The 27,458-nt window shown below is 32.8% G+C and overlaps 1 protein-coding gene across 12 annotated transcripts in view; it reads right to left on the reverse strand.

The window, feature by feature from the left end:
• The window catches only part of Lcorl (ligand dependent nuclear receptor corepressor like), a 153,110-nt gene that overhangs the window by 110,718 nt on the left and 14,934 nt on the right, over positions 1–27,458 (reverse strand). For all 12 annotated transcript variants that reach the window (XR_013425716.1, XM_078021122.1, XM_005318937.5 and 9 more), the window contains exons 2-4: positions 16,777–16,842; positions 2,409–2,488; positions 1,332–1,461 (exon numbers count right to left, since the gene is read on the reverse strand). Coding sequence is in view for 11 of the 12 variants with exons in the window: in XM_078021122.1 (XP_077877248.1) it covers positions 1,332–1,461; positions 2,409–2,488; positions 16,777–16,842 (276 nt within the window). In the remaining variant the exon portion in view is untranslated. The remainder of the gene's footprint in view (positions 1–1,331; positions 1,462–2,408; positions 2,489–16,776; positions 16,843–27,458) is intronic.

The following is a 27,458-nucleotide window of genomic DNA, read 5'->3' on the forward strand; positions in this document are numbered from 1 at the left end:
AGGCTAACTCCATATTATCAAAAATTAAAGGTTATTATTATTAATTCCAGTTACTACCATTACAAAAAACTCCAAGGAAAAGGACAATGAGTAATAAATTCCAAGGTTAATAAAATTTATGTGTGCATATGTGCAAATGTGTATATTCCCTCCAGTTCCCTTAGTGCTGTAAGTCTGATTACTAAGTCTCGTAAGTACACTGGCAGAAAAAAAAATTTTTCTAAATTAATATTATAAAATTCTTAAAGAATTTAAGAATGTATTTTTAACATTGGTTCATATAGAAAATTTTGAAAAAAGAATCTGCTTTTTTAATGATAATGCAAATTCCTCCACACTTAAGCACTTCAGTAACACAGAAAAAGGTTTTAAACCAATGCAATTCTTTAGGCCTTTGAGTTACACTAAAGATTGTTCTAATCAGAGGAATCTCATATTTCAACACATAAAGGAACTCAGTAACATGATAAAAGACCCTCAAAGTTGAAGACTATTTTCAACATTATTGATTAAAACATGAAAGTTATCAATTAATAGAAAATATCTAATGGTATCTAATTCTAGCAAGAAATTAAAAAGAATCAACACTCCAGGTTGAGAAGATAGTTATGTATTTATCTCTAGAAGCTGAGGGACAGGATTAATCACACCCACCAAAAAAAGCACCATAACTTTATTCCAAAGTTCTATACATTAAGATTTAAAACAAAATTTAAAAAACATTCTTCTACTAAGGGAATGGCCAAGAACAAAAACTGGAAGATTCTAATTTTCCCAAGTAACTAAAATATAAAAACTACTTACTGCTCGACATATGCGGGACAAGTAATGAACAACTAAAGAATACTCACTTTGTTTGAACAGTTTAAACAAACAAGTAAAAAAGAATATATTTTTAACGTCAAGTAAGCATATTCAAGTTAACAAATAAATACTGAAATAGGATGCCAGCAAATACACTCCAACCTAGCTGTTAAATGACTGAACTGTTACATATTAGGGATAAGCTTGCAATATAATATATGTATAATTTATTGAACATCCAAACTAAGGAAACCCAAAAGCATAAAAAAAGTGTTTTTAAAAGGTTCCTCTAACAGAGAAGAATGTATGATAAAGTCAGGAAGAGATGTGAGAATACCAGAAAGAAATGCTTAATATAAGATTAGCACTAAGAAAGATTAAGAATCCTATTATCCCTAAAAATATAAAGAAAAAGGGTAAAGAAATGATTTAGAGAACAGCAATTGACATAAAAAACGACTGTGAGAAGAATTCAAACATTTTAGAATTCTATTGAAAATTTAAATGACAAAATATACCAATATTACCTTTCTTTCGAAAGAGTGCATTTAGGTAATTTTCTGCTTGGCATTCAATCTTATCAGTGTTGGACTGGCCCTGAGATGATAGCTCCTCCGTTGGTGTTGACTGTGAAGAATCAAGAGATGGTATACAATCCTAAGATTACAAGAAAAACAACATACTAAATTACTTTTATTAAAACATTGAATTCCATTAAAAATGACAAAAAATTTCTCTAAATGTTAATTTGTCCTAATTTATGCATATTAACTTATATAAAAAAAAAACATAAAAAATTCAGGTCACGAGTTAGGAAAAAGGAAATTTATCTGATAGAGGGCCCAAACAGCTATTCCTTAGCAAAACTAAATAAAAAAAAAAAGAGAGAGCAGACAAAATAGAAAATGTTACTAAATAAATTAACTATATGGCATACTAGCAAGCTAATTCAAAGAGGTGATTTTTTTTCTTTCTATTTAAAACAACACAGCAGATATGTTTACCCACTAATCTGAACAAAGTCAGTACAAATTTTCTTCTGAGTCCTTCTCATAAAAATAGATAGGAGTCATGATTTCTACCATCCAAGAAGAAGTAGATTGTATGGTTTATGTTCTGGATATAGCAGACACTGACATATTTCAACATTTACCCAGGAAATATTTATGACAGCCAAAAGACTTCAGAAGTGAGTGAAAGGCTAAAAGATAGTAGCAGCATATCATCCCCTAACTATTGATTCCTAAAAAAAATTATCCTGTAGGGTGACTGTAGGGTGGCCTCAGACCCAACTAGGCTTTCATGCTTATCCTTCTATAACTAACTAACAAAATGACCTGAAGTGAATTTCTTGGGTCAGAGAATAATAAGGGTAAAAAATGTGAAATAAGTCAAAGATAAATTTTCTAGGATTTTTCACCTGCAAAGCTAAACTAAATACTGGACTTTCAACATACGACTTTAAAATATTCTTTTCATTTAGTAAAACTGTTTTATAACTTTTACCACGTAACAATTTTTCAGAAGAAATTAAGTTAAAAGAAAAAGAAGCATGTTATAATTGTGCAATTAATTTACAAATAATTTATGGCACTATAACTTACACTGACTGCTTCTCTCTGTAGGTTACAAAATGAGCATTTTTCATCCATAGACCAGTCAGTCAGCTCTTCTGGTTCACAGTCTTTAAAAGAGGAAAAATATTCATTAAAATACATTAACCTTATTAAAATCAATAAAATTACCACTCTCCACAGCAATGGCAAGAAAAAAAGACAAGAAAAATTTAAAAATAAACAAGAAACATAAAAACCTAACTAGTAATACTTAAGGGAGAAGGCCTAACTTCAAAATTGAACTATGATATCTAGAAAGAAATAATCAGAGGCCAGAAAGAGAATAATTTTACACTTTTTTTAATATTTATTTTTTAGTTATAGTTGTACACAATACCTTTATTTTATTTATTCATCTTTTTGCTAAGGTTCAAACCCAAAGGCCTTGCATGTGCTAGGAAAGTGCTCTACCACGAATCACAACCCCAGCCCTAATTTTACACTCTTTAAAAACAAAATAGCAAGAACAGTGAGTTGTGTCATAAATTAACAAATTTCCTACAATAGGGTTTTTTTGGGGGGATGGGTACCAGGGATTCAACCCAGGGGCGCTTAACCACTGAGCCACATCCCCAGCCTTTCTTTATATTTTAATTACAAACAAAGTCTCACTGAGTCGCTAAGTGCCTCCATAATTTGCTGAGGCTAGCTTTGAACTTCTGATCTTCCTGCCTTAGCCTCCCAAATTGCTGAGATTACAGAGGTGAGCCACCATGCTGGCTCATACAATAGGGTTTTAAGTATCACAGAACATTTTCAAAGACTCAATTTATCACTGTTCATTAATTTTACTTTTATTGGGCTGGGGTTGTGGCTCAGCATTCAAGGCCCTGGGTTCGATCCTCAGCACCACATGAAAATAAAGAAAAATAAAAGTATTGTGTCCAACTATTTAATTTTTTTTTTAACTTTTATTTTCCCTAAGAAAGAAACCAGAACAAAAATGAAGACATGGGGAAGAAAGGAATAGATTTTGTGCAACATACAATAGAGAAATAGAAGAAAGTCAAAGTTTACAGATTTGAGACAATGAAATGATGCCTAAAAAAACAAGTACCAAGCCACAGCTCAAAAATCACATCAGATATCTGTGATATTTTTGAAGACTTTATTATAAGATAGTAAAAAAAAATCAGTTAAACAAATAAGGCATATTATTCAATACAAAATGTGTTTTTTCAGAAGGCTACTCCTTATAATCCAATGGTTGAACCGCTGGTTGAAATATATTAAAAGTTTATGAAAAACAAAGATATTTTCTACTCAAGAAATTTGATGAAAGTATAATACCACTCTAACTATATTTAGTAGAGACACTGATTTTCAAAATTAACCTTGCAGTAGACTAGCCCTCCATTTTTTCCCCAAATAAATTCAACAAAATTTTTATTGCCTGAGGCAGTTACGTGGCAACTAATCTGAAAAACCTTGATATGCTACAGAAATTTCTCATTGTTTTGAGTACACTATGATACTGAATAAAGTATAGAGAAATAAATTACTTTTTTGAGAATGATAATGAATAAATACTAGTAAGAATCGGCCCCTATGACCCTGTCCCCAACACCAACCCAAATACAGAAATAGAAGATAATAGGTTGGAAGTAGTATAGAGTAGTAATCTCTCCCTTTGATTTCCACAGTGGTCAACAAATAGTAATATTTACATAAATGTGGAAAAGGTAGGAAATGGTTATGGTCCAGGATAATGTAATAAAAAAAGATAGCTAGATTTGAAGTCTCTGAAAATCTAGGATGAAAACACTTTTATAAATAGTTGCGACCTTTTTAAACCACAAAAGTATTTTGTTTTAATTGCCTTGTGTGTAAAATGAGAAAATGTGTAAAATCACCTAACTCATTTGTGAATCAATTGAAGAAAAGTATGAAAATGTTATCAAGTATAAAACATCACACAAAGGCTAGTCTTTAACGACTTTAAGACAATCGTCAATTGAAGGAAAAAACATGCAGAGAATATATCATTTATTTTTAGGTTTTTTTTTTAAATAGGACTACTTCAAGGTAACACTAATTAAAACAAATACCTACACAGTTAAATAAAGTGGCACTGAATAATCAACTGACTAAATAAAAGCCATTAAAATTTGCAAAATTCAAAAATTTACAGGATTACTTACAAATATTTAATAATTACTCTTTGATAGTAATTTTTTATTTTCAGCCCAAATAAATGGTGATGAGATACATTTTTTCTATATGGGAAAGTAGATTTGAAAAATCAACTATAGACCAGATTGTTCCTCTCCTAAGACTATCTTCTCATGTCATTAAAAATAAAATACATATTAATTATATCTCAGAGACTGACAGTAAATCAGATATTTCTAATATAAGTTAACTTCCATTTTGAAATGTTAATACATGTAGGCATAAGCTCAAAAGATATTAAACAATGTACTTTATTAAAAAGGAATGACGGTAAATGACTGACAAAGATCAATCTTTCCATCTTTCCTTATAACTGGGTATGCCTCAAATCAATTAATAGTCCATCTCCAATCATATTATCTAATCTACAGAAAGTTAACAGACTAAAATGAGAGAAACTTGGTACTGAAACAAGAGCTTTTCTACATGTTAGATATGAACTCAGACAAGTAAAACTTATACATATTTGCAAAATGAGAATAATATTACAGATGTAGTAAATATTAAAACACCTAAGTCCAAAATATGTTACTTTCATTTTCTTCTAAACAATCTTACTTTTTAAAAATTTGAAATTCTTTTCATTACTATTCATTCATAAGATATAAATTTAGACTTCCCAAGGGGAAAGTCCAATTAAAAGTCGAAGGAGGTGGGGGATGTGAGCTAGACTTTTCATGAATATTATCAAACACTGGGGGTAAATATGATTTTATGGAAAAGGCTAAACAGTGGATAGCACTATTAAAAATAATTTTTCATTATGAAACAAGATACTATATTGAAAAGTACAAAAGAAAAAAGAAAAATTACAATACCATCATGCAGAAATAATTGACATTTACTATATTTCCACTCAGTTTATATTCTAGGCTTTTTAAAAAATTAAGATCACCTGGTTCTTTGAAAAGAAATTGATAACTCTCTAGCTAGATATATTAGGGAAAAACTCAAATTTTTAATATCAGAAAAAAATGAACCATCACTAATGATTCTGCAGATTTAAAATAAAGAAAAATTGTGAATAATTCATAAAATCTCTTACAAATTTAATAAATTTTAGGTGAAATGGCCTAATTCCTCAACAGGTATAAGTTACCAAAAGTATAAACAGAAAAACTCAAAAGACCCTCATCTATTAAAGTAATTAAGTCAATAATTAAATACTTTCTAAACCAAAAGCACCAGCTCAGATGTTTCCCTATAATCTCTTCCATAAAACAAAAAGCAGAGGAATTATTACCTTACTTTTCTATGATTCCATCATTACCTGTGGAAAATTCCATCATTACATCTCACCCAAGAAGATATACCAATGGCAAATATGTATGTAGAAAAAAAACTTAATACTAAAGAGATCAATAGGGCGTTATAAAATAAGACAACAACATACTACTACATCCCTATTATACAGGTTAAGTTAAAATTCAAATCAATGACAACGTCAAATGCTAGTGGAGATGTGGAACAATAGGAAACTTCATTCACTGCTGGTGGGAATTTAAATAACACAGCTGTTTTTCAAGATACTCTGGCAGTTTCTAACAAACCTAAACATGGTCTCTCTACAATCTCACAATGATGCTCCTAGGAATTTACCAAAAATGAGTTAAAAATTTTTGTCTCTCATAAAATACTTGTTGCCTGTATTCTTCATAATTGCCATCTGACTATAGTGAGATGAAATCTTAGTTTTGATTTGCATTTCTCTAATTGCTAGAGATGTTGAATACTTTTCATATATTTGTTGATCAATTGTTATTTCTTCTTCTGTGAAGTGTCTGTTCAGTTCCTTAGTCCATTTATTGATTGGGTCATTTGATTTTTTGGTTTTAAGTTTTTTGAGTTCTTTATATAGCCTAGAGATTAATGCTTTATCGGAGGTACATGTGGTAAAGATTTTCTCCCAATCTGTAGGCTCTCCCTTCACATTATTGTTTCCTCTGGTAAGAAGAAGCTTTTTAGTTGGGATCCATCCCATTTATTAATTCTTGATTCTACTTCTTGTGCTTTAGGAGTCTTGTTAAGGAAGTCAGATCGTAGGCCAACAAGGTGAAGAGTTGGGCCTCTTTTTTCTTCTATTAGGAGCAGGGTCTCTGTTCTAGTGCCTAAGTCTTTGATCCACTATGAGTTCATTTTTGTGCAGGGTGAGAGACCGAGATTTAATTTCATTTTGCTACATATGAATTTCCAGTTTTACCAGTACCATTTGTTGAATAGGCTATCTTTTCTCCAGTGAATGTTTTTGGCACCCTTGACTGGTATGAGGTAACCATATTTATGTGGGTTTTTCTCTGTATCCTCTATTCTGTACCATTGGTCGACAAGTCTATTTTGGTGCCAATATCATGCCATTTTTGTTATTATACCTCTGCAAATTGGTGAAAGCACTATGGAAAGCAGTATGGAGATTCCTCAGAAAACTGGGAATGGAACCACCATTTAACCCAGCTATGCCAAAGGACTTAAAATCAGCGTACAATAGTGATGCAGCCATGTCAATTTTTATTTCAGCTCAATTCACAGTAGCTAAACTATGGAACCAACCTAGGTGTCCCTCAATAGATAAATGGATAAAGAAAATGTGGTATATACTCAATGGAATATTACTCAGCTTTAAAGAACAGTAAAATTATGGCATTTGCCAGTAAATGGCTGGAGTTGGAAAATATCATGCTAAGTGAAATAAGCCAATCCCACAAAACCAAAGGCTGAATGTTTTCTCTACTATGCAGATACTAATTCACAATAAGGCAGGGGCAGGCAGTAGGGAAGAACAGTGTTACCTTAGATTAGGTAGAGAGAAGTGATGGGAAGAAAGTAGAATGAAACAGACACTATTACTGTATTATATATGTGACGACATGACCAATATGATTCTGCAACATGTATACTCAGAAAAATGAAATTATATCCCATCTATGTATGATATATCAAAGTACATAAATGCATTCTACTGTCTTGTATAAGTAATTAAAACAAAAATAACTTATATATGAACATTTAAGAGAAGTTTTTATTCATAATTACCAACACTTGAAAGTGACCAAATATCTGTAAACAGGAGAATGGATAAGCAAACTGTGGTATATACGTATAAGGCAAGTATTATTCAGCAATGAAGAGAAAACTGCTACTGAGCCACAAAAAGACAGAGACCCTTAAATACACACTACTAAGTAAAAGAAGCAAATCTGGGAAAGCAATATACTTTATCATCCCAAATGTATGACATTATAGAAAAGTTAAAGCTTTAGAGACAGTAAAAAGATCCACTGTTTTGCTCAAGCTGAGAGAGAAAGGGAAGGAATGAACAGTATAATACAAGAGATTTTTAGAGTTGTGATACCACTGGATATCATACCATAATGGTGGACATATGATACTGTATACTGGAAAAACTCACAGCTGTACAACACACAAAAAATAAGCCTAATGTAGATTTTGGACTTTTGGTAATGATAAGGTATCAATATTGGCTCAACAAAAGATATTAATATAGGAGCTATACATGGGATCTCTGTACTTTCTGCTCAATTATATTTATAAATGTAAAACTGCTCTAAATATATTAATTTAAAGTTGAAATCATAGGGGTTGGGTTTGTGGCTCAGCAGTAGTGCACTTGCCTGGCATGTGTGAGACACTGGGTTCAATTCTCAGCACCAAGTATAAATAAATAAAATAAAGGTCTATCAACAACTAGAAAAAAATTGGAATCATATTATATAGTTAGGCTTATTTATCACAAATATTTACCATGTTCAAATGTACTTCTAAATAACTTTGAACAGGTAAATTCAGTCCATCAAAGTATTATAATTTATAATTATAATATCCTATTGCTGAATATTTAAGCATGGTTCTCTAATTGTGGTACTACAAACACTATGATAATTACATTAAGTCTTTACCTCATATAAGTATGCACCCATAGCTACATATGTGATTAAAGCTGATATAATTTATATAGCTAACAATAAAACAGTATCAAATCTCCGATTTTAGTTATATAATACAATCATTAATTCACAATTGAAAACTACTGGCAGCCCCTTCCCCAAGAGAATAAACTGGTCTAAGTAAGACTTCAGAAAGGATTAAGCATGGCAGAAAATAAGAACAAAGTTTTGCTTTACAAGTCCTATGTGGTCTGAAGTTTTCTTTCTTTGATGTTCTTTGCCTGGTTTTGGAGTCAGGGTGATACTGGCCTCTTAGAATGAGTTTGGAAATGATCCCTCTTTTTCTACTTTATGAAATAATTTGAAGAGTTCTCATTAAAGGTTTTATAGAATTCAGATGTGTATCCATCTGGTCCTGAGTTTTTCTTGGTTGGTAGGCTTCTGATGGCATCTTCTATTTCATTACTTGAAACTGATCTGTTTAAATCGTGTATATCATCCTGATTCAATTTGGGCAAATCATAAGACTCTACAAATTTGTCAATGCCTTCAATATTTTCTATTTTATTAGAGCACAAGTTTTCAAAATAATTTCTAATTATCTTCTGTATTTCTGTAGTGTCTGCTGTGATATTTCCTTTTTCATCATGTATGTTAGTAATTTGAGTTTTCTCCCTCCTTCTCTTCATTAGCAATAAATGGGCCAAGGAACTGAACAGACACTTCTCAGAAGATGATATACAATCAATCAACAAATATATGAAAAATGTTCAACATCTCTAGCAATTAGAGAAATACAAATCAAAACTACTCTTAAGATTTCATCTCCTCCAGTCAGAATGGCAGCTATTAAGAATAGAAACAATAAGTGTTGGCGAGGATGTGGGGGAAAAGGCACACTCATACATTGCTGGTGGGACTGCAAATTGGTGCAGCCAATAATGGAAAGCAGTATGGAAATTTCTTGGAAATGGAACCACCATTTGACCCAGCTATCCCACTACTCAGTCTATACCAAAGGACTTAAAAACAGCATACTACAAGGACACAGCCACATCAATATTTGTAGCAGCACAACTCGCAATAAATAGCTAAAATGTGGAACCAACCTATAAGTTAAATTAGCAAATCCCAAAAAAACAAGTGTGAAATGTTTTCTGATATAAGGATGCTGATTCATAATGGGGTTGGTGGGGGGCATGGGAGGATTAGACAAACTCTAGATAGAGCAAAGGGGAGGGAGGGAAGGCTGAGGGAATGGGGGTAGGAAAGATAGCGAAATGAGATGAACATTGTTAGCCTAAGAACATGTACGAAGATACGAATGGTGTGACTCTACTTTGTATACAACCAGAGATATGAAAAATTGTGCTCTAATGTATAATATGAATTATAATGCATCCTGCTGTCATATATAACAAATTAGAATACAAAATTTTAAAAAAATTTTAAAAGTCCTATGTGGCAGGAGAAGTGCATTTAAGGCAGATGGAGAAAGATAAGCACAAATAACTCTCCTTCAAAAAAATAAAAAGCATGAGAGAGGATATAAAGTGCAAATCTTCTGGAAATAATAAATACGTAAAGTTTACGACATTCAAAGTTTCTTCCGAGACCTCAGTCCACAAATGAGAAAACGGTTATGCTTTCTTCAAAAGGGTGAGTCATGAGACAAACCAAAGAGAGAAAACTAGAACTTCTGCTTTGTTTCCAACAAATTCACAACTAGCAGAAATCAAAAACCTTTTTCAAAGACCATTTAATCTGGAGGTGGTTGTGAACTGAATTCAAGAATTAAAATGTAAACTTCTCAAAAGAATAGTATGTATGATATAAATGTCTTCAACTTCCAAACACAGTGTGCCAAAGTTGATTTTTAATGTAGAAGGATTAAATTTGGAATGTTTTTCTAAAGAGATTTGAAACTAAAAGTCTGTTTAATCTATATGTATCCTAAAACTATGCATTTAATCTTATAATTAAAAGTAATTTATAGGAATATACAAAAATTTTTTGCTACCCAATTTATTTGGCTCCTGTGTTGCTAACAGTAGTAACAGCTCAGATCTCTAATGATATATCTAAAAGCATATATAAGTTCACTTGATTTCTGCATACAGATTTTGTTTAGTGAGAAATGCCCGTCTTTTAGTGAATCTAGCAAACCATTTTTAATAATGGTAACAACAAATGAAGCACCTTTATTTGGAAGAGAATTAGAAGCCAAGCTGTCTTAGAGATGTTTAGATGTTTGGAAGTATCTGTAATAAGAGTTTCTACACGCTTGCTTTTTTAGTTTGTTTTGTGGTACTGGGTTGAAACTAGGACCTCATGCATGCAAGGCAAACACTCTACCACTGAGTTCCACCAGTCTCCAGCCATCCATGAGCCGTGTGTGTGAGTTATGCACATTTGAGCTGTATAGGAGGATTGGTCTGGCACTGCATGCTGATTGGGCTGTGCAATGTTAAGTGCACCTTTCCTCTAGCTCTGCCTGTGATCCCACATAGCAACCGAGATGGGTGTGACTTGCAAAGATGTCAATCAATCTGCTGACCACAAGACAGTACAAAGCAAGACTCCATCTTTTGAAACCCTATCCCCTGGCCCTATTGGGGGAAAAACATTCTATCAAAGCTCCTTTATGTGCCCCCCACCCCATAAAATAAAGAGATTCCAGGTGCACACTCTCTTTCCAGCACTGTCTGGCATGGAAGCTGACCCTTAAGTTCAGAGCCACCCTATCCTCGATCTTAGAAACTCATGTCTGTGTTTTGCATGATTTCTTCGCCGTTTTCTTAGTTTAATGATGCAGCCAGCTCCTTTGAACCCGGCTCATATGGTCGGCTGAGCCAGCTGGCAGGATCCACCCCCAGCCCCTATATGCTTTCTGAAGAGGCTTTATACTTTCATAACACTAATTTAATTTTCCCTAAAAAAGAAAGCATAGGGCTAGGGTTGTGACTCAGTGGTAGAGCACTTGCCTAGAATGTGTGAGGCACTGAATTTGATTCTCAGCACCACATATAAAAGATTCATCAACATCTAAAACAATATTTAAAAAAAAAAAAGCCTGGCTTTGTCCTTGCACGCTTGTAGATTTTACTGCAATTAATATCTCACTCTTTGGTCATCAAACTATGATTACAAACTTCTTTTAATTCAAGAAAAGGGAGAAAGAATTTACGTAAGGCACCTGAAGAAACAAAAAAGTTGAATACTTGGCATTAAAAAGGGCAGAGTTTGGGGCTGGGGTTGTGGCTCAGTGGTAGAGCGCTTGCCTCATGTGTGAGGCAATGGGTTCAATTCTCAGCACAATATTTAAATAATTGAATAAAATAAAGGTCCATCAACACTAAAAATTTTTTTTTAAATGGCAGTGAAGTAAATATGTGTATACCTGTGAAAAAGACTGCCTGAAACCCAAAGTTTAACCAATTCATAGCTCTCCCTCCTCCCAACAAAGAACAAAAAAAAAGATATGTAAAGTACAAAACACATTTCAAATAAAAGAATAAGTGAAATGAGATTACAGACATTTAATTAAATCAATTAATTATAAAACACAATGAAATCCCATTCAGTCACCAAACATCATGATCCAAAATTTTATATATCCAAATGATATACTAGTGAACACACACAAGAGGCACAAAAATATATACATTGTGTATATATATTTATACTAAAATGGTAACAGAGGTTTTCCTTGGATAGTAGAATTTGAGTAACTTCTTTCTAGCTTATCTGCATTTTTAAAAATGCATATGTGTTATTTATAATACAAACAAGTAATAATCTACAGGGTTGGGAGTACAGCTAAGTGGTAGAGCACCTGTGCAGGATCATGCAGGAGGCTGTGGGTTCAATCCTCAGTAGTGCAAATCATCACATCATCGTCAACAACAACATCATCATCATCATCCTCTTCAAAAAATAAAATACAGGAATTTATTTCCTTAAAACATTTTGCCCTTTGTATAATAAACTAATTTCTTAAGGAGCATAATGTGTAAACCTGCATACATACACACACACACACACACACACACACACACACACACACACACAATACATAGCTATATAAACAAAGAGATCAAACTGGGAGAAGCAAAAGGCTAGGGTCACAAGTTATAATCTGGGTTCCCAGGCAAGAAAGGAAAGCTGAAGAAATGTCATGCAGAGGTTAAGTTCTTGATACTTTTCCTTTGTTCATTCACAAGCTCAATGGTAAAATTGGTGCAACTATAATTAATTAGCAGTACTTGTATTAAAAATATTTAAGTCAATGTAAAACTATACTAAAATAATAAATAATTAAAATTTAAAAATGTTAAAGCAAACTTTCTGTAATGGTTAATTTGAATTGTCAACTTGACTGGTTTAAGAAATGCCAAGGATTAAGAGGCTTATGGGTGTGTAAATGATGTTTTGTCTAGGAATGATTGGCATGTGGGATAGCCAACTGAAATGGAGACACTCCCTGAGCATGGGCAGCACTATCCAATAAGATGATGACCTGGATGGAATACAAGTTGGAAGACCAAGGAAACAGCATAGATGCAAGCTTCCATTCTTCTTGCTGCTGCCATGGATCATCTGAGGATGTTGGACTCTCGCTTCTTCACTCTTCCAAAGCAGACTCTGCCAGTGATTTCCCCAGAAGCCTTTGGTCTCAACTAGCACCGTTGATCCCTCTTGTTCTGGAGCTTCAGCCTCTTGGACTGTGCAGCTACTGGTTTTTCCAGCTCTGCAGCCTGAAGATGGCCACTGTGGACTATCCAGTTTCTGGTCACGTAAGCCAACCTTTTTTATAATTGTACTTCCTGTTGATTCTTTTCCTCTAGAGAACCCCGATTCCTACACTCTCCTTAGCGATAATAATGATAAAACACTAGAACACACACATTTTGGAGTTTTGCATCCTTAAAATCATGTTCTACAAAGATAATTAATTCTTCTGATTGAAGATTAGTGGTTGGTACAGTCATCTTTCATATATATACTTTCAACTCTGGGACTCTGAGGAGAAAACTTTTATACACATTACCACTGTATTACTCTCTTAACTTAAAAACACTTGGCAGAAGAGAAAAGGACCCTTAAAGATACCTTGGGTCTCAGTAGAATGGAAGATATCAATTACAACGGAACGTAACAAAGTTAACACATAAAACTGACCAGATATAATACCTAAAAATAATTCAATCAAAATAAAAGTAGGTAACCTATACTGATACTACTCATTTTGTAAATGAATTGTACTATAAAATTCCAGATGTCTACAAAAATGTTTTCTCCTAGTGCCCCACATTTTCAAGTAAGCAATAAGACAGCTAATCTACCGTATCACAGCAACTATATCACAATTATATTAAAAATTTCCACCAGTATTTACTGAGTTTTTGGAAGACTAGGCTAAAACAAATAACAAACAGAATTACATAAATATAAAACTGAACACACAGGCAATATTTCTCAAAGTGGCAATTTGATTTCCAGGCTGTTTATATTATGTGGAACAGGAGATAACAGTACAAACCATTGCTGTACAGCAACCAGGGGCCAAAGTGCTGCAGTGAGTCTTTCAAACACTTCTGGGCACTGATTAGTTGACAGTAATACAAAGTTGTATATCATGTTCCTGATCTTTAAAGACCTGAAAGTCCTTAAAGCCATGGGTAATATACCTAGGATAATTAACAAGTACTTTAAAAACTAGATGGGACAGACTGAAAAACTGCTATGTCCTTACATACCTATAAGACCCCATCCCCATCCCAAGGTTAGTTTAATAAAACAGGGTTATATGTGAATCAACTTATTGTATATTTGAAACCTCCAATAAAATTAAAAAATCCTTTTTGTTCTATAATTTTATAAAATTGGATAAAGTTCATCTGAGAGCCAACACTGTTCTGTAATACACAATATGATGAATATCAGTAAAAAATGATACTCGATGAAAAAATATATAAGGCTTTTAATTTACTATCTATGAATAAGTTAGGAAAGATAATTTGTAACATCATTAAAATGAAAGTACATTACATAAAGAGAGCTATATACCTCTCTTTCTAATAAATTTTAACAGGAAAAATACAGTGTTTTTTTTAAGAAGTTTCTTTTTCAAACAATTTTTTTTCTAAATTGTATGTGGACACAATACCTTTTTATTTATTTATTTTTATGTGGTGCTGAGGATCAAACCCAGTGCCTCACAGGTATTAGGCAAGTACTCTACCACTGAGCTATGCCTCCAGCCCCCAAAAGTTTCATTTTTTTTTAATTATATAATACTTGTTTGATATTAAAGAACAAACACATATCGAAACAAAAACTATCCACAATGCATACTTCAAAATAATCATACGAACCTTTTAGTGTCTTTTTTTCCTAGAACATTTTCAATAAAACATATATACTTTTCCTTTTTTTAACAAAAACAGAACGAATCAATATATACAAAGCAATTTAATTTCATCAACCTAACAATCCATGCATATCATATCATTCATTACAAAATTCAACAATATAACTCTCAATGGATGCAGATATCCCAATTATAGAGATAAAATAATTTATTAAACAGTCCCTACTTTTAAATACATAATATTAAGAAAAAGGTAGAAACAACCTTGGAAGGACTGTTATGGGCAAGACTGTTATGATATGTATAAGAGATAGAGAACAATCAAGCACCCGAGTGAGCACTAAATAAATTCATGAGCACGAGAATGAACAGTAAATAAATTCATGCAGATATATGCCATCTGCACACTTACCTAATTATTTTCTTGAGATTCTTAAAAGTAAAACTACTATGCAGGTATGTATGCTTTTAGGCTTTTGATACTTACTGATATACTGTCTCCTTTAGGAAGGTTATTTTAGATTTATATAGGGGCTCTAAACCATACAAACCCAATCATACCTTGAAAACTCTTATTAGATTTTATGATTAAAAATAATTACTCTCAACTTGATGGTAAACCTTTTTCAATGGAATAAATTGCAATACAATTTGATGGTTATCATATAAAGAAACATCTGGGATCGTAACTTGAGTTTAAAATAATAAATTGTACTCAGATTTTAAAATGAATAAAAGAAATATTAAAGAAATCTTACAAAATTATATAAATAGTAGCAGTAAACAATCAATTTTGGCACTTAAAAAAAGAATATTATAATGGTTTAAAGACATAAGTTTGAAAACAAAAATGGTAACATTAAGATGAAATAAATGCTAGGATTATCCTCTAGATATAACAATTGAGAAGAAAATCAAAATAGGTCATGCCTAATAAGAAATGTATTCCTGTTAAGTTTAAAAACAAATTTGTCTGTTATCAATTATTATCAGCATCATTATAACTAACACTACTGCCAAGGACACTTCTCCCTTGATCAATAACAATAATATATCTTCAAACACTGTGTCAGTGAAGAGCTTTGCCCTTATAGGCTTAACTAACTTTCCCAAACTCAGCAAAAACAAAAACAAAAAAATAATCTCCTGACTTCTAATTAATAGTCTTTTTCAATTTTTTAATTTATTCTACTTAGTTGTACATGACAATAAAATGCATTTCAATTCATCATACACAAATGGAGTGCAACATTTCAATTCTCAGGTTGTTGTATAGAGACACATCATTCATGCAATCATACATGTACCTAGGGTAATGATGTCCATCTCATTCCACCGTCTTTCCTATCCTCAATATTCTTTTGTATAAATTCTTCCAAAGAATGTCTTATTGCAACTCTAGCTCTTCGGATATTAAAAAGAAATGTCCTGACACAAGTAGATAAAATGAATGTAGCAATAAACTTAGCTTCAGAGTCTCTAATATTCACAAAAGTTTCAGTACAAAAATATTAAAAGCACAAATTTAAAAAAATAAAAACTGGGGAGATAGCTTTTTAGAATTTGATATGCCTAGTTGATTTATTTAAATCCTATCCATGAATAAGTTAAAAAAGGTAATTTGTAAAATCATTAAAATGAAAGTACATTATACTTGGCAAAGACAAACTTCATTTTCAATTTTAATTTAGTGTACCAAAATTTTAAAGACATTAGGATATAATGTAAGACATCATGTATAAAATAATAATGATAATAATAAAGTATATTTTATAATTTTACTTATTTTATTTAAAAATGCTTTCAAGAGACCATAAAATTGTGTTTAATAAAACGTTACTAAATAACAATTTTTCATTTGTTAAATGGGGCAAGAGCTTAAATTTTAAAATAAAACTTAAAATATTACCTTCAAATAAACTGAGGTCTCTTCGTAGCCGTGGTCCATAAAGCCCTTCTAAAATACTCTCAAAACCTGTGTTTTTAAAGAGAGAAAAGTGTATTAATTACTGGAAAAGCTTTATTTTACAACAGTTAAAAATCATAAGCATATATATACATATATACGTACACATATATATACATACATATATACATACACACATATACATACATATATATATACACACACATATACATACACACACACACACACACACACACACACACATACACACATATATATATATATTTTTTTGCTACTAGGGCTTGCTACCAGTGAGCAATATCCCAGTCCTCTTATTTTCTTCAGACAGGATCTCACTAAATTTCCAAGACTGGCCTCAAACTTGTAATCCTCCTTCCTCAGCCTTCCTTTTGTATCCACCAGCAATTTAACATATTGTGTTTTTCCCTGTAGTTTAATTAAACTTAACTAAACAAAAATATGCTTATGTAATTTCTGAGCATGGCTTTATTTCAGCATTATTTCTCTCATTCCAGCATCGGACTCCACTTCCTCCACAACCAAGTCTGACAAACTCATTATGGCTGAGATCCATAATTCAGTAAGTCAAAATTGAAGAAGACAGAAATACAAGAGAAAAATTCTCTGCTTTCAAAGAAACAACTGAACAGAAGAAACAAGCAGGTGAATCCTAAGGAGGCATGCACTGCCAACATGCAGTGTACATTCCACAAGCACTGCCTTCTTACTGTATTTATTTTAGCTCTTTAACTTTGTAAGATACAAAGAAGATAAATCAAGTTTAAATGACTGTGCTGCCTCTTTTCACATCAAAAAACCAGGGACTACTAACAACGAAGGCCTGCCTCTACCATCTGGCTGTCTTATTGCCAGGGAAAGAAAAGAACTTGCATGTTAGTGAAGAAAGAAGTTGGGTGGAAGGAGGGTAAAATCTAGAGTGAGATCCAATCTGGTGCAAGGTGTCCTACAGGCTATAAAATACAGTTTAATCAGAGTGCCTTTTTGTTGTTGTTGTTGCTTGGCAGTGTCAAGGACTAGAAATTTCAATGAGATCAAATCAATTTTATTAAGTGAAAAGCACATTAGAAGAAACAATAACATTACACTTCAAGACTTCAGATGTCAAGGAATTCGGTGGAATGAAAAATTGTGGACCAGAGATATCAGTGTATTGCAGGTGCTCTGAGACTGAATTAAATCAACAAGTAAGTTCTGCATGATGAACTGTCACTGTTATTGGGGGTTATTCTATCCTCTCAAAGAGCTGCTAAGGCTTGAACAGAGCACTTGGAACACATTAAAAGTGGGTGCTTTTTTTGTTTTTTAAGATTTTTAATTTTTTTGTTCTTTTAGGTATATATGACAGTAATGTGTATTTTGCCATATTATACATACATGGGTACATACATGGGGTATAATTTATTCTAACTAGGATCCCATTCTTGCAATTACACATAAGGTGGAGTTACACTGGTTGTGTATTCATACATGAACATATAGGAAAATTATGTCTGATTCATTCTTCTGCTTTCCAGATCCCAACTCCATTCCCTTCCCTTCATTTCCCTTTGTCTAATCCAAGGAATTTCTATTCTCCCCCTCCCCCAACCTTATTGTGTGTTAGCATTCACATATCAGAAAGAACCTTCAGCCTTTGGCTTTGGGGGATTGGCTTATTTCATTTAGCATGATAGTCCATTTACCAGCAAATGCCATAAATTTCATTCTTCTTTATGGCTGAGTAATATTCCATTGTGTATACATACCACATTTTCTTTATCCATTCATCTGTTAAAGGGCACCTAGTTTGGTTCCATAGTTCAGCTATTGTGAATTGAGCTGCTATAAACCCTGATGTGGCTACATCACTGTAGTATGCTGATTATAAGTCCTTTGGGTATATACTGAGGAATAAGATAACTGGGTCAAATGGTGGTTCCATTCCAAGTTTTCTGAGAAACCTCCATACTGCTTTCCATAGTGGGAAGTGTACCAATTTGCAGTCCCACCAACAATGTATGAGTGGTACCCTTTTCCCCTAAATGGGTGCTTTGACACTGAGATACACCCCAACCTGGGAAACATCATAAAGAGAAAGTAACTCATTAAAAAGACTCATAACAGTGGAAGAGATATCTATCCCAACAGATGCACAAATCTCAATACAGAAATACAGGAAACATAAGAATAAAAGTGAATAAAACACCTCCAAAAATTTGTAACTCCCAATAACCAATGCACAGATGTCAAAGTGGAGGAAATATCAAACAAAGATTTTTTAAAGTTGTGGTTAAAATGATCAACAAGTTAAAAGAACTAAGGCATGAACCAAGGAAGATGATATGAAGCTTGAAAGAGTGTTCCAATAAAGAGATAGAATTCTGAAAAAGAACCAAACAAATACTGAAAATTAAAAAAGAAATCTGTATGTAAAATGAAAAATTCAGTGGAGAGTGTTGCCAATACACTAGATCAAACAAAAGAAAGAATATTAAGGTCAAAGACATGGTGGATGAATTAGAACTCTAAGGCAGTTATAAAGATATTTTTTACAAAAAAAGAAAAAGAAAAAATATAATATATTAGAGCTCTGAGAAGAAGAGGAGATACAGATTAATGGCACAGAAAACTTATTCAATAAAATAACTGCAGAAATTTTCCCTAATCCTTGAAATGAGTTGGACAGGCAGGTACTGGAGGCATTAAGAACTCCAAATAGATATGACCAAAAAGAACTACTCTCTGAGAGTGAAATACCAAAATTCAGAACTAAAAATTTTACTTTTATCTACTTATATATTCTTATTTTAAAAATCTTTTTGTGGGGATTGAACCCTGTTGTGCTCTTCAACAGAGCTACATCCCTAGTCCTTTTTATTTTATTTTAAGACAGGGCCTCGATTTGTTATTTTATTTTAAGACAGGCTGGCCTCAAACTTGCTATCCTCCTACCTCAGCCTCCCAAGTAGCTAGGAGGTGATCATTAGATGATCACTCAAGACATATGCACCTGGCAAGAAAAAATTTTAAAAGCTGCAAGAGATAAATACCAAGTCACTTATAAAGGTAAACCAATCATAATAACAGCAGATTTCTTAGCATAAACTCTAAAAGGCAAAAAGGGCAAGGAATAATGTATTTCAAGCCCTGAAAGAAAACAACTGCCAACCTGCATGACAACATACAGCAAAATGATCCATCTGAACCAAAAAGGAAATAAATACCTTCCAACAAAAACCATAATCTAATGGAATTCACGACCACTAAGATAGAAGCAGAAAATACTTAAGGGACTCCTACAAAGAGAAGATAAAAATAACCAAGACAGCTCAGGAAAAGAGAAAATCTCATTAGCAGCGTACATAAGCAAATGAGAATCATGAGAAAACATTAAAATAAAATGATAGGAAACAAAACATACCTCTTTGGGTTATTCCTGAATGTAAAAGTCCTTAAATCTCAATGAAAGACATAGACTGGCAGACTGGATTTAAAAATGAGATTCAAGCCGTATGTTGTCTCCAAAAAAGGCATCTCCCTGGCAAAAACACTCACAGACTTAAAGCAAAAGGAAGGGAAAATGACATTCCATGTAAATGGAAACCAAAAGCAAAAAGGAGTAACTATTCTCATATCCAACAAAACTGACTTCAAGCCCAGAGTCAAAGAGGCAAAGATCACCACATATTGATACTATGTAATTTACAGGAAAGTGCATGAACTGAAGAACATGGAGCATGTTAAGCAAAATAAGCTACAGACGAGTATAATACGTTTTATCTCACATACAGAAGCTAGAGGGGGGAAAAAAGATGTCATGAAAATAGAAGGGAGACCATTAGGTAGAAAAACGGGATCAGGGAGAGGGTGAAAAGGAAGGTAAGCATGTACAAATATTTCACTATCTCTACAGGAACCTACTAATCTGTATAATTAATAGCAACACTAAAAAATAATTTTAAGATGTGAGTGGTGGCATACATCTATAGTACCAGCAAATCAGGAGGCTGAGACAGAAAGGTTATCTTTTAAACTTTAAAAAAAAAGCCTCTATTGGCAAAAATTTGACTATGTACCCTCACTATCTCTATCTATATGTTAAAACACAACAAAAAAGGAAATAAAAATGAAATTTAAAAGTTTTAAACGTATTTATATTGTTTAAGTCTTCTTAATAATGATTAGGTGATCACTCAAGACATATGTATTATTCACTTATTGCTTCATAACAAAAGACCACAAACCTAGGGTCTTAGAACAATACAAATTTACTTGTTCACAGTTCTTTAGAAGGTTGGCACATATTCTTACCTCTTACATATTCTTATTTTTTAAAATAATAAAGGTACAGTTAAAATGTTGACCAGGCTGCATCTTCATCTGGAGGCATAGGAAAAATTCTGATTCCTTGTTCATTCATTGAATTCTGTTGTTAGGTCTACCACCATGCCACCCTGAACACGCCCTCTCTTGTCTGAATTCTGTTGTTAGCAGAATTCAATTTCTTATCAATACAAAGGAAGTCCCTATTTCCTTGACATAAGTCAAGGGCCACCCTTAGTTCCTAGAGATTACCTTTACTTCGTGATATACAACTTCCCCATTTTCAAGTCAGCAACTGTATACAGAAGTTTGAATATCTCACTTCCCTTCTACCACCAGCAGGAGAAAACTCTCTACTTTTAAAATACTTGATTAGGTCAGGCCCACCCAATAATCTCTCTCTCAAGTCAACTGTGCCTTATAACATAACCTAATCACCAGTCAGATGGTGGGAATGGGTAGGATATTGGGTAGTAGCTGGGCAGACTATCTTATAAGTCTGCCCACCGTATCATAATATATAGTTTCAATAAAGTTCACTATTAATGATAATGGCTATAAATTTCCCTATTAATTCCCATTTTGTTATGTCTTAATTTTTTGGTCCTATTTCTTTTCAAATATAATTAAAATTACATTACTATTACCTCATAATATTCTAATAAAGAGAATACACTAGGATAGAAAAAATATACCAACTCTGAAACTTTCTTCTTGCTCACTTATGCTTAAATTTTAACATTACCTTTTTAAAAAATATTTTTAGTTGTAGATGAACACAATATCTTTATTTTATTTATTTTTATGTGGTGCTGAGGATTGAACCCAGTGCCTCTCACATGCTAGGCAAGCACTCTACCACTGAACTACAACTCCAACCCTTAACATTACCTTTAATCTATGGTTTCTTTGTAGGAATCTCTGTAAGGTACTTGTTTGTTTTGTGAACCTTACACTTTATTTAAAATTACATGACACAGCAAAAAAATAATAATAATACACTTGACTGAGTCAGGTAAGCTGTAATATCTTTAAAGAGAATGAAAAAATTAATGTACAGTATCAAGTCAAACCACTATAGAATGAATGTATGAATGCATCCTCTTCCATCTGAATAACTTGAGATGTGACCTTCCGAAACATCTTATACATTTTGTACATTCAACAATTACTACAACAGATACTCTTGCTTAAAAAATTAAGAATCACAATACATTCTAACATTTTCTTTCTCCATCCTTTAGACTGAATAGACTCTTGTAGACTACTCACCAAAAATATGGTCCAGCTTTCGCCTAGAGTATAAAAAGCTGGAAAGAGAATCATTCTCAACCCAACAAGAAAAGGCTGAATAATTTACAAAGTTCCTAACTTAAATCTGTTGGTACTAACTTAAAATCTATGAAGAAGACAAATGCCTCCAAAGAAGAAATGAAGGACTATGGAAAGAACACCATCATGGAAGTGGGTTAGAAGTATTAAACTAATATTTTAAACAAAATGGTAATGAACAAGTGTGAGCTTGTTCATATATGAGAGTATAGAACCACTGGGAACTGCAGATAGCCAGTCTTCAGCTCTTTACCATGAATCTCACCAATCGCTGATAAGAAAGTGAAATAATAGCAGGAGACAGGAGATGCAGTGACATAGGCCTTAGTGACTCAGTCCTACAAATACAGAGTCTGCCATTGTGGAGAAAGCCTAGGATGCTGAGTAATCACTAAGAGGCAAAAACTTTTAAGCTGCTTGTTATATAGCAGCAGACCATGACACTCCCAGAGCATAAGTGAATACCATCCATTTTGACTGGAGTAGGTGAAAAAGTTTTATCTCTGAAGGAGAACAGTAAACTGTCCTGGTCTTAGAAGGATATCTTCTACAGCATGACAAAGGGCAAGATCTCTGAGAAAACCCTACTCCCAAGACCCAAGAATACAAAGACTGCCTAAAATTGAGGCTGAATGAGAAATTCTTATCCCAGCCCTGACTAACAGGTTTACTACTTAAAGAGTAACAAGCAATAACAACTTACCAGTGGTGAAAAGACAAATGCTTGACAAGACCCTCTAAGAGGTGCAGGGCAGAGGGAAGTCTAAAGATTAAAGTGGAATAACAACACTGAGGGAAAAAACCCTGAATAAAACGACTATCACCCTAAGTAACATCAAAGGAATAGTTAACATCAGAGGCATTTGAAGCTGATAAAGGTAACTAAAGAAACAAAATCCAAAGGCAGTTAAACTCCTGACTAGATAGACTTGGTCCTTGATACTCTAACAGCCTAGAAGCATAAAATACATGATTTCCAGACATAAAAGCTATTCATCTCAGTGCCTACTGTTCTACATACTGTATCTGACAATTGTTCAAAATAGAAAATTTTTTTAAAAACTCACTACCAAGAAACTAAAGATCTACACAAACCTTACTCAGACATAACACAGATGACATATCAGCAAAGGAGTTTAAAATAAATAACTATGATTAGTTTGATAAAGACTTATGAGGAAAAGTGAGCAATATACATATATATAAATAGGGAACATCAACACAGAAACTATGAGAAAGTCAAATGAAACTTCTACAAACAAAAACACAGTAAAAGGGATGAAGAATATCTTTCAAAGGTTCTTCAGTAGGCAAGGAAAGAACCAGTGAATGTTAAAGTAGGTCAACAAAATGTATCCAAACTGAAACACTACAGAGTTAAGGGGGCAGGGGTGTCTCAAGAACTATGAGAAAATATCAAATTGTCTACTATAAATATAACTAGAATTCCAAAAGGAAAAGAGAAAAAGAACCGAACAAAATATTGAAGATAGTAAAAAAAAAAAAAAAAAACGAAAAATTTCAAATCACAGATCCAAGAATCTCAGAAAACATTGAGCAAAATACTTAAAAAAAAAAAAATCTTGAAAGCAACAAGAGGAAAAAGTGAACAAACGTAAGAACTACAGCATATCTCACATCCCAAACTATGCAAGCCAAAGACAATGGAGTGACATCATTAAAGTGTCAAAATAAATTTGACCCAACATTTTATGCCCAACAAAATTTATCTTTCAAAAATGCAAGCAGAATGAAGTCATTTTCAGACAGACAAAAACTGTGAGAATTCATTATCAACAGATCTGCACTACAAGAAATACTAAAGTAAATTCTTCAAGCACAAAAAATATATTAACACACAAACATTAGGATCTGTACAAGGAAATTAAGATTCTGAAAAATGATTACAATGAAGGTAAAAATAAGACTTTCCCCTGTTTTTAATTGCTCTAAAAAAAATCTACTATCTAAAGCAAAAAAAGGTTATAGGCTTATAGCATATGTAGCAGTCTTTCACTATTTTTTGGGGGGGGGTCTAGGGATTAAACACAAGGCTTCCAACATTCTGAGCACATGCTCCACCCAGATGACAAAAGCATGCTCACAGAATACTAAAAATTCCACAAACAAAATCACAATACTGAGTGTACATAGGAAAACAATCCTAAACAAACAAACAAACAAACAAAAAAACTTCTTGAGAGTAAATGTAATATGTTCACATGAACATGACATTTTATAGAAGAGTTCATATCAGATAATTCTAATTCCTTTCCTGGTAGGTGAAACTACATATACATATAGATGTGTGTGTACACTTGTGTAAATTAGAAAACAGTAAGAAGAAATGCCATTTTTTAATGAAAGATTAATAATTTATTTAGATTAGCCCTAATTTACCTAGCATAACCTCTCTCACCACTAGTTAATCTTCTACCTTATCCAGGCATTCTTATCCTCTTTCCATTTCTAATACTTTTGCTCATTCTCTAATAGTTTGCCTTTATTGGCTTCTACTTATTCTTCTCCCACTCTTCTTTTGCCTAATTCAAATTGTGTCTTTTACGAAAGCACCTCTCATTAAGCTATTCCTCATTAATATTCATTTTTCCTTAAATATCCATTTTACTTACTCATATCATCAATTTAAGTTTCTAAGCCTTTTCAACCCCAAATGTTGCTAAACTCAACTGTTGAGTTCAGAAAACTTGGTTATTGAAAATCATCCATTCCAAATCTGAATAACTGAAAAAAAATATACTAGGAAATAAATTATTTCCATAACCCATAAAGTAGCATTCTAATTTTTTTATCCAAATCTTTTCCATGATAGCCTCATATTGCTGGATGGATTAACAAACTCCAAACCAAATCAAAGCCAAAGCCATTATTTTAAAGAGCAAAATAAGGCAAAACTCTCTTTAGAAAAGGCAGCCAGATCTCTGGTCTGAAAAATACAGTAATTAAATCTATTATAAATAGGCCAGAGGGAAAATGTGTCTTTTGTAACTTTCCTGTAGTATAAGGTGTACCCTGGACAAAAAGTTGGAAGACCTTCCCCATTTAAATCTTTTCTACCTGTAAACTTACTATTTACTTTTACACACACTCCTAGATTGCTGGTTAAGTCTGTTTTAAAATCTAATTAAATGTATGCAATTATTATCATTCAAGTAACAAATCTGAAAATTCTGACCTACATAATAAGTGAAATGACTCAAGTCTTTTCTTACAGCCACAATTACTTCTTCAGTCAGTACTGAGAAATCAATTTAAGAATCTGAAAGACACATTACACATTAGAAAAGAACAGCAGCGTATATGAAAACAAGAGAACTTGATATGCTCAAGAACAAAACTATGCAAGAGAACGTTCTGTAATGACAAATAAGATCCAAATTTGTGCTATACAGTAGGTGAGGAATTGAATTTTTATTTAGTTTTAATTAATTTAAATCCTAAACAGCAATGTCTAGAAATTTTTTAAAAAGGTAGAAGTAAAGAATGTGATCTGAAAGAAGGACAATATAAAAGGCTGGAGACATGTGCAAATACGGATCCCGAAGGGCAAAGCACCCTGTGCCAAGTAATCATTTTTATCTTGAGATCTAGAATGAGACATGGAAGCCCTTTAAGAAGACAAGAAACAGGATTATTTTTGCACTCAGAAAAGATCACTCAAGCAGCAAGTGGAAAACAGACTGAAATAGGAAGAGAATAAAAATAAAAGAATAGTTAGAATGCTTGCCGAAACATATCAGAGAAAAGACAAGAACACAAATTTATGTGCTACAAGTTTACCTAACAGAAAAGATATGGCTTTGAGATATATTAATACAAATAATGGAAATAACTTAGTAACACAGCTTCATTATTTTGAGGCAGGAATGAGAGTACTAAAGATTTCTGGCTTGAGAAATAAGGGTGGATAAATACTGAGAAAAAAATCTATGAGATGTTTTCGTGTTTTGCCTTTATTTGAGTAACCAAAAAAAAAAATTAGTTCATGTTTGGTTAGATATGTGAGCATGAATTAAATAAATATATCCAGAGGCAGAAACACAGGCATATGTCTATGGAATTATACTCATTTTCCAATTAAGTTAATCAAAATAAGTTTTCTTCAAGTATCAAATTTAAAATGATCATTTAAAAAATTCTGTTTTATGGGGCTGAGGTTGTGACTCAGAGGTAGAGCACTCGCCTAGCAAGTGCGGGGTGCTGGGTTCAATCCTCAGCACCACATTAAAATAAAATAAAGGTATTGTGTCCAACTAAAAGCAAAATATTTTGAAAAATTCTGTTTTAGTTGATGTCATCATACTGTTCTAATATAAATATTCTGTATTTCTATACACCAGAAAATTAATATCCCATTCATAACATACCACCCCCAACCACCGCCAATACTGGAACCTAAGAAAAGTCACCTCGCATCTCACCTCAGACATTCACATATTGTCCTTCGGCCACCATATATTTCAACCCTCATCCCCACCACTAAAACACATCTGAATAACTACCACTCATTGTTAAAATATTTTCTAAGAAATACTGCTCCAGGCTGTGGTTGTAGCTCAGTGGCAGAGTGCTTGCCTTGCACATGTGAGGCACTGGGTTTTCTCCTCAGTACCACATAAAAATAAAAAACAAATAAAATAAAGCATGCTGTCCATCTACAACTATAAAAAATAAAATTAAAAAAAAAAGAAATTTTTTGGGGGGGTATAAATAACCCAATTTATACTTTCATCTAATTTAATCTAGCTTTAGACTAGACTTGATCCATTGTTACATGCTTTATATTATATTATAACTTATATTATTCCCTTTAAAGCACTAATCATAATTCTAATGAGTCATATGTAATTTTTAAATATTTCTCCTCAGTTTATCAATTATAAAACAAGTATTTGCATGTCTATCAAGTGTTTTAGATAGATAGTGGTAATATATCAGTGAGTAAGAAGAGATAAGTATTCTGCCCTCAACTCGAACTAGGGGGAGGG

Source organism: Ictidomys tridecemlineatus, chromosome 9 (genome assembly GCF_052094955.1).
Source record: "Ictidomys tridecemlineatus isolate mIctTri1 chromosome 9, mIctTri1.hap1, whole genome shotgun sequence".
Taxonomy (NCBI): Eukaryota; Metazoa; Chordata; class Mammalia; order Rodentia; family Sciuridae; genus Ictidomys; species Ictidomys tridecemlineatus.